This window comes from Arvicola amphibius, chromosome 8 (genome assembly GCF_903992535.2).
Source record: "Arvicola amphibius chromosome 8, mArvAmp1.2, whole genome shotgun sequence".
Lineage (NCBI taxonomy): Eukaryota > Metazoa > Chordata > Mammalia > Rodentia > Cricetidae > Arvicola > Arvicola amphibius.
In genome coordinates this window covers 99,223,947-99,236,371 of record NC_052054.1, presented here as the reverse complement: position 1 = coordinate 99,236,371, position 12,425 = coordinate 99,223,947, and the positions used below count along the sequence as shown (strand labels likewise).

General features: G+C 51.4%; 2 protein-coding genes across 2 annotated transcripts; both read right to left on the bottom strand.

Moving 5' to 3' along the window:
• Window positions 1-5,179: 5,179 nt before the first annotated feature.
• Cops9 (COP9 signalosome subunit 9) lies at window positions 5,180-8,728 on the bottom strand. The gene is made up of 3 exons (XM_038339817.1): window positions 8,596-8,728; window positions 6,792-6,864; window positions 5,180-5,528 (listed from the first exon to the last, which is right to left on the bottom strand). Exons 1-3 carry the CDS (start codon window positions 8,656-8,658, stop codon window positions 5,491-5,493), a joined length of 174 nt encoding a protein of 57 aa, XP_038195745.1. The 5' UTR covers window positions 8,659-8,728; the 3' UTR covers window positions 5,180-5,490.
• Window positions 8,729-10,892: 2,164 nt separating this feature from the next.
• Window positions 10,893-11,969, bottom strand: Otos (otospiralin). Its single transcript, XM_038338386.1, has 3 exons — window positions 11,912-11,969; window positions 11,757-11,783; window positions 10,893-11,077 (listed from the first exon to the last, which is right to left on the bottom strand). Exons 1-3 carry the CDS (start codon window positions 11,967-11,969, stop codon window positions 10,893-10,895), a joined length of 270 nt encoding a protein of 89 aa, XP_038194314.1.
• Between the last annotated feature and the right edge of the window lie 456 nt (window positions 11,970-12,425).

Genomic DNA, 12,425 nt, shown 5'->3' with positions numbered 1-12,425 from the left:
CATGTGAGAAAAGGACTGGAGATAATCCCTCCAAGTAAAGATTTTTTAGTTCAAGCACATCTGTTGCAAGGCTGTGGGATTTCCTTCACACCTTCATCAGAAGCCACCTAACCCAGCCTGGGCTTGTTCAGAGCTCCACGTTTATGCTATGGAGCATCTTGGGAAAGTCTCTGTGGTGCGTGTAAACTCCTCATTCTCTTGGGGAAATACCTACTTGGGATTTGCGGGAAAGTGTTCTGTAGGGTATAGAAGAAACCAAAGCTCCTTAATGTGATCATAGCGGATGTAAGTCCTACCAGCTGTGGAGGTCCAAGGGCAACTCCATCATCGTGGTGATATTTGGTCCATCTTTTTTAACTTTACACTTAGGTTGTTAAAATCAACGTGGACTAGACTTTCACTGTCAATCTAACCTGCATTTTGCTGAAGGCTGATCGGTCTGCCCATCACATAGGAGCTCTCTGGACATTCATACGGAGTTATAAATATAAATGAGTTATATGCAAAACATCTTTTGCTCTTGATTTATAGTTCCTGACATAGGCAAACTGTTCTTGACAAAGCATGTCAGATAAATGAACTGTGGACGTCTCTTCAGAGTCTTAGCTTGTGATTTCCTCAAGAGTATATAGCTGAGCAGAAATCATCAGTGTCTTGAAGTCGGTATTGCAGAAATCCCCCTCAGTGGAGACAACAGAGACAGGTAGGGGAGGCAGATGTCCTGCCTCAGGTGGCTGACTGAGATTAGACCCTGGGTCTCTTACAGAGACGGACACTGCAGGCAAAGACTGTCTATCCTGCTGCTCACCTCAGAATGAGGCTGGGTACCCATCCTACTCTGTGAGTCCCAGTTTACCTATCTGCAAAGAGAGCCCACTGTGCCCTTCTTCAGAATGTTCTGAGGACCAATGCTAGGCTCCACACTGGCTTGCAATGAATGAAATATTTTGGAAGCATGTTCATCGTAAGATGTTAAATAAATAAATCTATAATTGCCCCCCAAAATGTTACTTTCATGGTGGGTCTTGTGGTTGTCCTGCCTCAGCAAGAATTCTTACAGACTTTTCCAACATTTGTGCAACTGCCCAGTTGGGGCACAGTTGGGGGCACAAGGATGAGCTTCCCAAATAACAGTATAAATTAAGGCTCAGCAAAATTAAATTTGAAGTTAAAATAGACAAAAGCAAAAACTCAACAAAACAAAGCACCCAACCAGAGAGTGCTGACCAGAACAAACTTCCCAGGACCTGCATACAGAAAGCCCCAATCTGTGGACCCACAGTTTAGAAATCCATTTCTGTATTGCCACAGTGTGAGCAGAGCAGACAGCAGGAAGCCTCCAGGAGAGCCTGGTGCACCTGCTCTTCAGAGGAACTCCTCCCTCTGCAGGTCCCTTCCAGAGCAATACCCAGACCACCCAGACAAACCTGGCTAGGAAAAAGGACTTGCATGCTTGCGGACCAAATGTACCTGTCCAAATATAACTCTTCAAGCCCTAATGAGTGCTGAGTCATGTAGTCATTCACTCTTTCACAGCAGAAACCAGCTGGCAGACCTTGTCCCTGACGGTCAACCCTGTTTATTTTAGTTATAAATGGAACCAAAGAAAACGGAGGAAGACCCCAACCTGGGTGCCAGGCTCTACCTAGGACTGCCTAGCCCAGCCCAGGTGGCCACCCATCCTGGCTTTCAATCCTCCTCCCTCCATCTGGACTAAGCACCTTCTCTTAAGGCTCCTCTCTTCTGCTTGCATGAGGCCACCTGCAAGAGCTCCATCCAGGTGGGGCCAGCGCCTGCCCCTGATCTCTGAGCTCTAGCCTGCACCGCCGACACATTGGATTTGTACATGCTTCCTCATAGAATGAAAAGCATGACCTTTTAGAAACATTAGTATATATGTATAATTACATGTGTAGGTGTTGGTGATCACAGCCCATAGACTAACATGGGCTGTATAGGTGATGAGTTTTGTATACATGTATACATCATATACACTCACCCAAAAAGCATATACCTTTATGCACGGTGTACATTTTTTGTACATGTAAACGGATAAGAATGTCATTGAACCCATTTCCCTCTGTATCCCACCTTTGCCACCACAGGCCCTGAGGAGTCCCTTGTGATAAGGCATGAGGTCTAGCCCACTGTTGAGTGAGTGCAGGATAGCCATGTATCACTTTCTCAGCAGCTGAGCGTTCATTACGGTTCCCCAGTGTTGTTACGGAAAACTCTGGAAGACATTCCCCTTTACTGCACTGCTGTGTCAATGGCACATGCACCTTTGGTGTCCTTTTCTCTTGCCACAGGGCTTCCACCTAGACCACCAGAAGACACTTCTCCCCACATGGGGGAAGGATGTGTCCACCCCTGCTATTGTGTGGGATGCTCCGCGCATGCCTCTCAGGCATATCCGGTCTAGTTGGCTTTCCTTATCATCTTTATCTGGATGATCTGGCCACCGTGGTAAGGAAACTAGAGTCTGGACAGCACAGTATCACTGCCCGTTCTCCCCTGAGCTTCCTGTGTGCAGATTCGTAACATCATCCCTCACCCCACCTCCTACCTCCAACAGTGGACAGCGTTTCTTCTCTCAGAACATTTCCATCATGGATGGGCTGCTCTGCAAACTCCTTTTTACTGTTTTCTGTGCCATTTTAAGTACACTTTTCTAAAGAATATTGGGCTTTGGCTCTGTGACCTGCTTCCAGAGAGTGACTTCCAAACCAACCATTATGTGGCCTTGCAGAGGGCCTCTGAGCCCTCTCACACACACCCTGGACTGGGCAGCACACCACAGATGTGTTTTGGTTCCTTGTTCCCTTTAGGCTGGTGTTCAGCTGTCCATGTTTGCACACCCTTCAACCCAGGGTCTGCTATCGTGCTCCACCTCCAACCCACTCCCTCTGCATCCCCACCCTGGGAAGTATTAGGAGGCCCCGCCTTTGGGAGGTGACTTAAGTAGAGCCGCCACAGATGGAATTAGGGCTCTTGCTGGGACAAAGCCTGGCATCGCTCTCCTTAAGACCTAGGACACGGTTTGTAAATCCCATGCAAGTCAGGCATGCATGTGGTTACATGCATCTGCTGAGACCCTACCATATGTCGAACGGTTTGTCTGATGCTGGGAACAAAGAGGCAAGGTCATCTCTCAAATACAGTGACTAATGCTAGATGTCCCTGTTGCTGCCCTTGAGGTGACAGCCACTTAACAGTATACATTGACTCTCCTCCAAAGTCACCTAGCAGCCGTTATAACTATATCCTGGCCCATCTGGGAGCCATTATTCAGAACCTGCGGTGTAACTTGCACAATTCAGTGCTGTCCAAAGCCCTGCACTGATCTAGGACTGGATGCTTCTGACACAGGACCATGGTGTCTCGTGGTGCTGATCCTGCTCCCTGGAGAGGGGTGTGGCTGAAACAGAAAGCCCAGTTGACCTTGGCCGATACCCCGCCTGGGGTCTGTAGGTCATAGTGGATAAAGAACAACACAGGTCCTGGATGACCAGCTTTGGCCTCTGGAGGGACAAAGGGCCTTTTTAAGACTTTTCTCAGCATCTCTTCTTGGCTCCTAGCAATAATCACAGCAGTGGAATTTCTAAAACCAGTAAGGGCCTCTTCTAAAAGCATGGCTTATGTCAGCAGAGCAAATGGCTCAGCTTTAGTTTGACACTAACTTGGATGCTCGCGGGACATAATGGCACATACCTTCAGTCCCAGTCCTCGGGATGCAGATCTCTGTGAGTTTGAAGCCAGCCTGGTCTACATAACACATTCCAGGACAGTCAGGCATACACAGTGAATTCTGTCTCAAAACCAACCTCTGAGGTTCTCCTCTCCCTGTCACTTTCCCGTATCTTGGGAACACAGCTGGTGTTGATCCTGGTGCAATGTCCACAGTGGGGTGGGTGCTTTCACCCAACCCAGGACAAAGCCTGAAGGCAGGGAAGGAAGCACCCCCTCCAAAGTCCTTACTGTGGCACAGAGAGACACCAGGAAAGTTTCGCCCACTACTGTTTCAAAGGCCCTGTGACCCACAGGATTTCTCTAGCATCCTCCCCTCACTCAGGGGCTGGACAAGGATCACAAAACTCTTGGTTAGCAAAAAGCAGTCTTCAAATAAATCACGGCTGTCACTGCGTGGGGTCACCTGCTGCTCCCCTGCCTTGGGTAAGAAAAGGCCTTCTCACGGCATGATGGTGCACGGTTCTATCTCCCATAGCAGAGGCAGGGTCATTGTTGGCTATCCGTGAAACTGTGTGAGACCAGGCAGAAGGCAGGCCAATTGAAATGTCCCCAAGTGTTCCCCTTGGGACATAAGCTCCCTGCAGGCGTATCACTGGAAAGAGCAGAAGCCAGGAGCAGGACAGAAGCTAAAGTTCCTTTCACTTGGAGTTGACCCTGACAGGTCAGAGGGGAGGGAGCTCCCTCCTCTTCTCAGTACTGCAGGAGCTGCAGGGCTTCCGTGAAGGGAAAGGAGGACTCCACAGGGCACACACGGGCTCACATGTGCAGCTAGCTCACTACCCTGATGCAGCTCCAACTACACCGGTCTGAATGCTAAGGCCAGAAGGCAGCCCACCAGGGTTTCTAGCCGTGGTCTCTGGGCCGGGCTGGGTCCTGACAAGGTTCTCTGCACACACGAGTAGCCACTGGACAGCTCTCTGTCCTTCACCTCAGGTCTTTCCTTCCTGTTGAAGGCTCGGGATCCCCAAACCAGAAGCCCCTCAGCCACCAGCACCCCCGTCTAGCAGTAAAGGACCCTAAGGCACTGCCAACTCCGGCCCTGAAAGCGGCGAACAGTGCAACCTGGTGTGGGACTCCTCGAGCCTTCACTGTGAAACTGATATAAAATGTAACCTTAATTGTCTCAGCCACTCCTGACCACAGACTCTGTACCCTCCTCTGAGAAGCAGCATGGCATTTCTCAGCAGAAAGCTCCTTCGAAGTCACTACCCTAGCTAGGCATCCTGGACCTCTCACTCTCGGGTCTTTCAAGAGCAGCAGCTCTAGGAAGGAGGCTGCATAAAAATGTGTGTGGTAGGTCTTCATCCACGGGGCAAGGGCTCACTTAGTCAGGTCTCCAAAGTGCTCTGCCAGGCATCTGCACACGCCTGCACAGCCCATGCTGACCCAGACAGTACATCCCCAGTCTCTGCACATGGAAAGCAGCATGTTGTGTTTGCTACGGGAATAGATGCGATTTATTCCTGTGTTTGCACAAGGGGAGGGAGGATTACAATATTCATCCAAGAGCACAGGAATTAAAGCTATCCTGCATGTTATGGTGCTGTTTTTAATTTAAACAAGGACAAGGGGCTAGTATTCTCAGAAACCGCAGCACCCAGTTGGTTCAGACAGTCCCCCTCCTGTGACTGACCAGGTCCTGACTTCTAGTGATCTCTGCAAGGTCTCCTCAACCATCTGATCCTGTCCTGAGGAATTCAAGACACGTCACAAATGTGGAGCATATACAACTGGACGGCCTCACTGCACATCATCATCATCAAAGAGATCTTCAAAATCTGTGGGGGAAAAAATAAAATAACACATCAGATATAGGACAAGCAAGTAAGGAAACTGCTTCCAAATGAACTTGATGACAGTTGGAAAGGCAGAGAGAGTGGCAGACAGTAAAGGACTCCCCAAGACAGGCTCTCACCTTTATCCAGCCACAGAGAAAAGACAGGACTCTGGGGGGGGGGGGGGGGCGCGCAGTACTGCCTACAGTGTATTCTTGATCACATCGTAATTTAGAAGGCATCTTTATAAAGCACATGGGGGTTCTGTAGACACACATGCACAAGCACCTTGTAGTTTGGCATGAAAACAGCAATGCATCCCTGTACGTCGAAGGCTCCAGTGTTATGTGTGCGTCCCCAAAGCCCCACTTCTGGCACCAGTTGGGCAGAAGTAATGTCCCCAGGGAGGAATGCACCCATCTGACTCAAGCAGCAGCCACATGCCAAAGAGTCCCAAAACCCAGCTTGGTTCAGGACTTCAGGGGGCTGCTGGAAAGCTGGAAATCAGCATGGCTTGATAAGCCTTGGTTCTTTGGAGAGCCATGCACCACAGAGCTAAGGTGGATGGAAGGGGAGAAAAACCCCACTGCCCTCCCAGGAGGACACTTCCCTTAAATTCTCACTTTGTTCCCTAAGGAAGGGTTAACCAGTAGGAACGAGGTCTTCGGAAATCAGAAGAACAAGAGGGTACCAAACATGCCCTGTTATGTACCTGGAGACTTTACAGTCAGCTTTCACTGTTTACTTGGTAAAATATTCTAACCAAGAAAGCTCCAAGCTATGAGACAGAAGTACGTCCTCCATCCTGACTTCAGACACAGGGCGAGCTCAAGCAGAGCACAGCTGTTACAACGCAAAGGCAGCAGAGGACAAGAGAATTCAGGTGGGCAAACAGGTGTGACCCAGGAAAGAATGAGAAATAAACCAGCAACAGGACAGAGTAAGAGAAGACAGAGCCACGCAGGTCCCTATGCCCAGGTCTGGGTGCAGCAATAACCAATGTGTCCATTTGCATATGCTATCCATACCAGTGTTCACACTCAACCTGGGGTGCTGGGAAGGGATTTATTTCATCCTTTTCCCCCCAAATAAGACTGACAGCCAGAACTAATAGCCAGGTGACCATTCCATACACTCGGCACAGTATCGAGAAAGGGCATGAAGTCTGGGCTACACTGTGCCATGATCCAAATTACCCATGGCACAAAGCTGCCCATAGCAGAGGAAACTCAGATTAAGCCTGGCACCCAATCCTGGCATACTCACCATTAAAAAAGTCTGCATGAACTGCCTTTTCATTGGCTGCCAAGTCCATCAAGAGCCCAGTGCTCCCTCCAGCCTGGAGAACGAAAGGAAAGGCCATCCCAGTGTGTTTATTTTCTAAAGGCAGGTGGTAGGTTCATTTCCATACCCATCCCTCCTCCCTGGAACAGAGCACTGAGAGACAGGAAGAACGCTCAGGTTGGAGCCAGACTTTTCTAGACAAAGGAAGCAGTATGAATGGGGAAGCCAAGCAAATGATTTTAAAGGGCTCTCGAGGTCCTGTGTTCCTTGAGTCCTCCGTGGCATTGCCCTGTGTAGCACTCTCTTGCTGGAGTCTTCAGCCCCCTCCTGGACCAGCCACCGGACACAGAAGTGCACTAGCAAACCTGATAACAACTCTGGTCCCTCCCCTCTGAGAATATAGCCATGCCCCTTGGGAAGCTGACCACCCCAGCATAGGTCTGCGATGCTCCCAGAGGACCCTCCAGGGCAGCCACCATATGGTGGTGGTAAAGCCAGGCCACAGCCAATCTGTAAGATATGATGCTCTGGGGGACTCAATGCCATTTAGTCACCTGAGAGGTGGGAGCAGAGATCTCTGGTGGGCACCCTTGGATAGCTGGCCCAGGCCCCTTCCTGCCTGTGCCCTAACACCCTAAGGCTGCTTGCCCAGCCCTCCTGGTTCTCAAATGGATGAACACCTTTCAACGTGCTCTCTGGACTCTGCCTCCCTCCCCAGCTCCATCACTACAGTAACCCATCCAGATTCTGCCTCTGAAATCCTGACCTTCGCTGTCTCCCTCAGAATCTCTTCCCGTCTTAATCCTTCCTGTCTCCATTTCTCTACGGTCTCCCTACAAACCCAAACTCCGAACCCTCCAAAGAACCAACCTCCACAGGAAGTCGGCCTGTCTCTCCTCACTATGATGCCCCCACACTCCCTGTGGCAGTACAGAGGAGCCGGGGCTGAACGCGACAGCCTCAGCCCTGGATCACAGAGCCCATTCTGCAGTCTTCATAATGCGGCCCTGCCTGTTCACTCCCCTCCGTGCCCGACTAGGTGACATTCCCTTCCTTTTGTGGGCCCGAGAACATCACTCTTCCAGAGCTCTGCTCCTACGGCTCTTTTCATCAATGTCCACGTGACAACAGGACACACCCTTCACCATTTGGCTCAGGGGAGGTTCCTCTCTTGAGCCTCAACTGAGCCAACCGAAATCCCATGGATACTTCTGTAGGGCATCCCCACCCTTGCTACTACACTTAGGATTTGCGATCGGCCTCTTCTGGCTATACCTGACCTCTCTAAGGCCAGGAGCCGCATATGAGCATCTTTCTACTCTCTAAGCTTTTGGTGGGAGCAAGAGGCTCTGATATACAAAAGCCGATGGACACTCCTCATCATAAGCACCTCACTGGAGAACCTTTTCCACATAAAATCGTTCTGTGGCCATAGTGGTGACCAAAGGCGTAGGCCCGCTCCAAAACTGTGTGTCTACAGGAATTAACCGAGTCCCAGCGAAAAGCACACAAATGCCATACATCGCTCCTTGCCCTTCCCCCAGGGCTTGGATCTGGCGGCCAGTCAGTCCATAGCCTCGCTCGGGCTTTCTCTCCTGGGAACTGAGATTAAACCCTGCTCCCTCGCTGCAAATCACGTTAACACTGACTCGGGCCCTGCGACCGTCACCACCACCACTTCCCCAGCCGCCTGCAGCTTTTGACTCCGCAAGAGCCTGGGCTCCCGCGCGTGCTTGTGGGCCGTGCTGCCGCCCCCACGCCCCGCTCCATACTGCCGCAGCCCAACCTCGTCCAGGTCTACGTAGGGCCCCGCGCCCTCGGGAAACATCTCATCCACTGCCGGCTTCATCTCCGCGCTGCAGCTTTGCGCTCACTTCCGGCTAGCCCCGTCCACTTCCGGTGAACCTCCGAACTGGTCTAGACGCCGGAGGACCTCACCTCAGTGGTGCCCCGCAGCCCTGGCTTCTGGGCACCTGAGCTGTCTCCCTCCGAGCAGGCTAGGGCAACAGATTACTGGTTAACGACCAGCAACACCGGACGGACACGAGTGATTGGAGGAGAAAGGAGACTGTCTGTTTCTCAGCAGGGATGCAGTTCAAAACCGTCAGAATGACTAAGACAGAAACTGCAGGCGGTAACGGGGTAGCGAAAAGATGGGGGTAACAGAAATCCAAACGTTGTGCACAGCGGCCGTGACCCAGAATCCCTGCCTCAGTTCGCTCGGAAATGGCTCAGGATCACCTCAGTCAAGAGGAGGAAGTACCCCAGTACCCGTGGACGCGTGAACGCAGACAAAACCGAAACAGGTGTTAACCCACACGAGGGATAGTGTGGAGTCTTAACTAAGAAGGGATTTCTAACCCGTAGGCACGGGCGAGGCTTGAGGATGTTGTTAAGTGGAATAAAACAAGTGCTGTGGTCCCACTCGTGAGATTCCCCGGGTAATGAAACTTCTAGAAATGCCGCCGTGTGGTGGCTTCGGGGGGTGGCAGATGTTCAGTGGACAGTTTCAGATCTGCAGAGTTCTCTAGAGGTGTGTGTTTACAGGAGGCAGGAGAGTTCATTGTATCACTGGACTGTCGGTTTTAAGGTGCTATATTGTATTGTACCATGGTTTTTAAAGAATGGATGAAAGGAAAAGAGATGAGGAAGGGATGGAGGGGGCGGGGATCCTTGAGAGAGAAGAAACCTTGAGATACTCTGACAGTCTAGACTATTCTGGTGAGGCTCCTGGAGGTTCCCTAGGAGACTCTGTGTGCCTCCTTGTAAGACCCAGTTTTAATAAATATCCTTGGGAAATCAGTGTAGCAAGAAGCCTGAAACCAATTGGTATCCGCCTATGCTCCATATCTGATAGGTGTCATCACCCTTCCCCCAGATGGTGTCATTTGACCCTGCCTTCAGCAAAACCCCTGTGTTACTCCTGAGTCTTTTCCCATCTACCTCCACTCCACTGCTTGACTGTCAATCCGTGTATGCCAATGTTGAGCCAAGCCTCTCCACGCAGTACAAGGCTGTGGCTCTTGTACCTGTCACATGGCTTTGGATGGCCTCCCTTACTCTGATTTGATAGTGTTCAGGGACTGGGTTGTTGTTGTTGTTGTTCCTTTAACAACTTTGAGATGTCAAGGGCTCAGGGTCTGGGCTGCTAGAATGAGAATCGGGGTCAAGGGAGAAGAGAGCTCCAGCGAAATCGACTTGGCCAAGATATAATGGGAATCGTGGCCTGGGCAGTCATTGCGCCCCTCTCCCCACCCCCAAGCCTAAGTGCAGGATCCAGGAGAAGTAAGCAATGACTGGAGAGCCTCAGATGCCAGGTCAGTGTCGTCCTGAGGTGTCCAGGTGAAGGTCAAACCAAGGAGGCTGAGACGGGCTGGCAGCCAAGGGGAGCCTCCTATTCAATTTCTCTCCCAACTAGTGGCGGGGAAGAGGGGCGGCATTAACCAGTGTGTTCTTGGCTTGTACACCTTGTATGTGTCGTGGAGTAAATAGGCTGCTGCTGCCTTATGCCACACTGTTTGCACATCCTCCCATACCCACGGGACTGCCCAGGGTGACCATTCCCTTCCCCCAGCGGCCTCAGCCTGGAATCTTTCCCTCAAAGACCAAGTGTGGTATATAACTCTCCCTCGCAGACAGGGATATAACTCCGTGATTCCTGCTTCTCCCAGGAACATGCTGTGCGTCAAGCATGGGTGCCCGACCCCAACGTGACTGCTGTTCACAAAGGAGCTGCCTGGGATGCTGTCCACTTGCTTAACTGGGCACATGGCCTTAGCAAGTCAAGCTGAACTGATTGATGTCTTTGTTTCAGATTCCTTGCCTACAATCTGGGGCCACCATAGCCCACACCCAGGTTATTATGAGGACAGAATGACAAGGTGGCTTTTTTTTTTATTAAAGGTGTGTTCAGTAGTCGTCAGACTAAAGCTCCTTCACAGAGTGAAAGAAACCCACAGGGGTGTAATGCATCTTCATAGGGAGTTTATTGAGCACAAGTCCCATCCCTTGTCTATTACTGGGTCTCTGGACCACCTTAGGCTCCAGCCAGTGCAGCCAGGCAGGCAGCAGACTGGACACTTCTCAGTCCTCCTGGTAGGGGACATGGAAGCCCAGGGTGCTCCCCAGAGGGAAGTGTGCAAAGAAGGTCCTGGCCATGTCCTCGATCTGTGGGTATGCACCCTGGGTCTGGAAATATTGCACGTAGTTCCAGAAGTCAGAGGTGGAGAAAGGCCAGTAGGGCATGGCTGGTGGCTGAGTGTAGGGGTCTGAAAGACACAGGTAACCTCCTCAGGGCCTGTCCCATCATGGCTGCCAGAACACCCCCTATACACCCAGGGCAAGTGGATGGTGTCCCCCAGGGCCTGCCACAGTGATGACAGCTTTTCAGTCAGGAGTGGGGTCGGAATCATTCTGAGTGTAGCTTTTGGCCATTAGGGTACCTGGTCTGGTAGGCAGAGGAGAGGTGAGGAAGGAAATGGGGCCTTGTGCTTGTCTGGGGAGATGCTGGGCAGAGAGGCAAGTGGGTGATGGGTGAGGGGTTCAGGCACATGCCAGACGAGGTTTCAAAGAACACAGCACCCAAGTTCTAGAGCAGAGGACAGGCCACCTTGGTGGAATTGGGCTGAGCTGGGACTCCTGAAAGGGTCCAGGGTCTAAGCCCAGGCTGTGGGTGGGACCCCGAGGACTCATCCGTCTCCCTTCTGCCTGGATGCTTCCTCATGGCAGAAGACAAGACCAGCCTAATGCTGTCCTACATTCCCTCAGCATGCACAGCTCCCTACTGGCGACAGCACCTGCATTGTCATCCTCCCAGGAGAGCTAGGGCTCCCACTGTTCTACGCCTGCCAGGGAATGGCAACCTCTGCCCCTCCCCCCACCCATCTATCTGTATGTACCAGTAACTTATTCCAAAGAAAGGAAAGACATTTAAAAAAAAAAAAGTACCTGTTTCCTCTGGCATCGGTTTGGCTCCTGCAAAAGAAAAGGAGAGCCATCACCTAGGGCAACCCTCCATTAACCCCTGCAGACCAAGACAAGGACAGGGTGAAGGAGAGACATGGAGAGCTACAGCTCCATCCGGTCCCTGAGTGGCCCCTCACCTGCAGGAATTGCCAGCAGGATGCCAGTGGCCAGCCACCACAACATGCAGGCTTGCATCCTCACCAAGGATATATGCAGTCAATGTACTCAGGACCACCTGCAGCAGAAAGAAGCCAGGAATGCTGATGCTGCTGTCTCCGAGGACTAACCCATCCTGCCACCCCAAAGTGGACTCCCCTTAGGAACTCTAGCATCGTCATAGCTACTTCTGTTTCTGTTTTCCTAAATTATCATTCTGCGATAAAATCTTATTCATTCTGACTGTTTAAGAGATGACTCCCCTACCCCTCACCCCCACCACACATACTGGGTTCACCCTGCAGAGAAAGCGGTCCAAACCCTCCCAGAGGTACCTTGGTGCTGGTGTATTCCACCCAATCTGCAGCCTTGTGGGGCCACTGCCAATGCTCAGTCTCCTCTTTATAGGAGGGCTGGGGACCAGAAAGGAAGGGCCACCTGCCTGAGCCATCAGACTGAATATTTCATCCCCAGGCAGAGGACTGTGGGTCTCTG

Bases quoted from the DNA above. Each gene is read 5' to 3' on its own strand.
- Cops9 (XM_038339817.1), bottom strand. From the start codon at position 8,658: ATGAAGCCGGCAGTGGATGAGATGTTTCCCGAGGGCGCGGGGCCCTAC. The intron at 6,865-8,595 runs GTTGGGCTGCGG...TTCGTTCTCCAG, and splicing joins CCTACGTAGACCTGGACGAG to GCTGGAGGGAGCACTGGGCT. The intron at 5,529-6,791 runs GTGAGTATGCCA...TTTCCCCCACAG, and splicing joins TCATGCAGACTTTTTTAATG to ATTTTGAAGATCTCTTTGAT.
- Otos (XM_038338386.1), bottom strand. From the start codon at position 11,969: ATGCAAGCCTGCATGTTGTGGTGGCTGGCCACTGGCATCCTGCTGGCA. The intron at 11,784-11,911 runs GTGAGGGGCCAC...TTTCTTTTGCAG, and splicing joins CCTGCTGGCAATTCCTGCAG to GAGCCAAACCGATGCCAGAG. The intron at 11,078-11,756 runs GTACTTTTTTTT...TGTGTCTTTCAG, and splicing joins ACCGATGCCAGAGGAAACAG to ACCCCTACACTCAGCCACCA.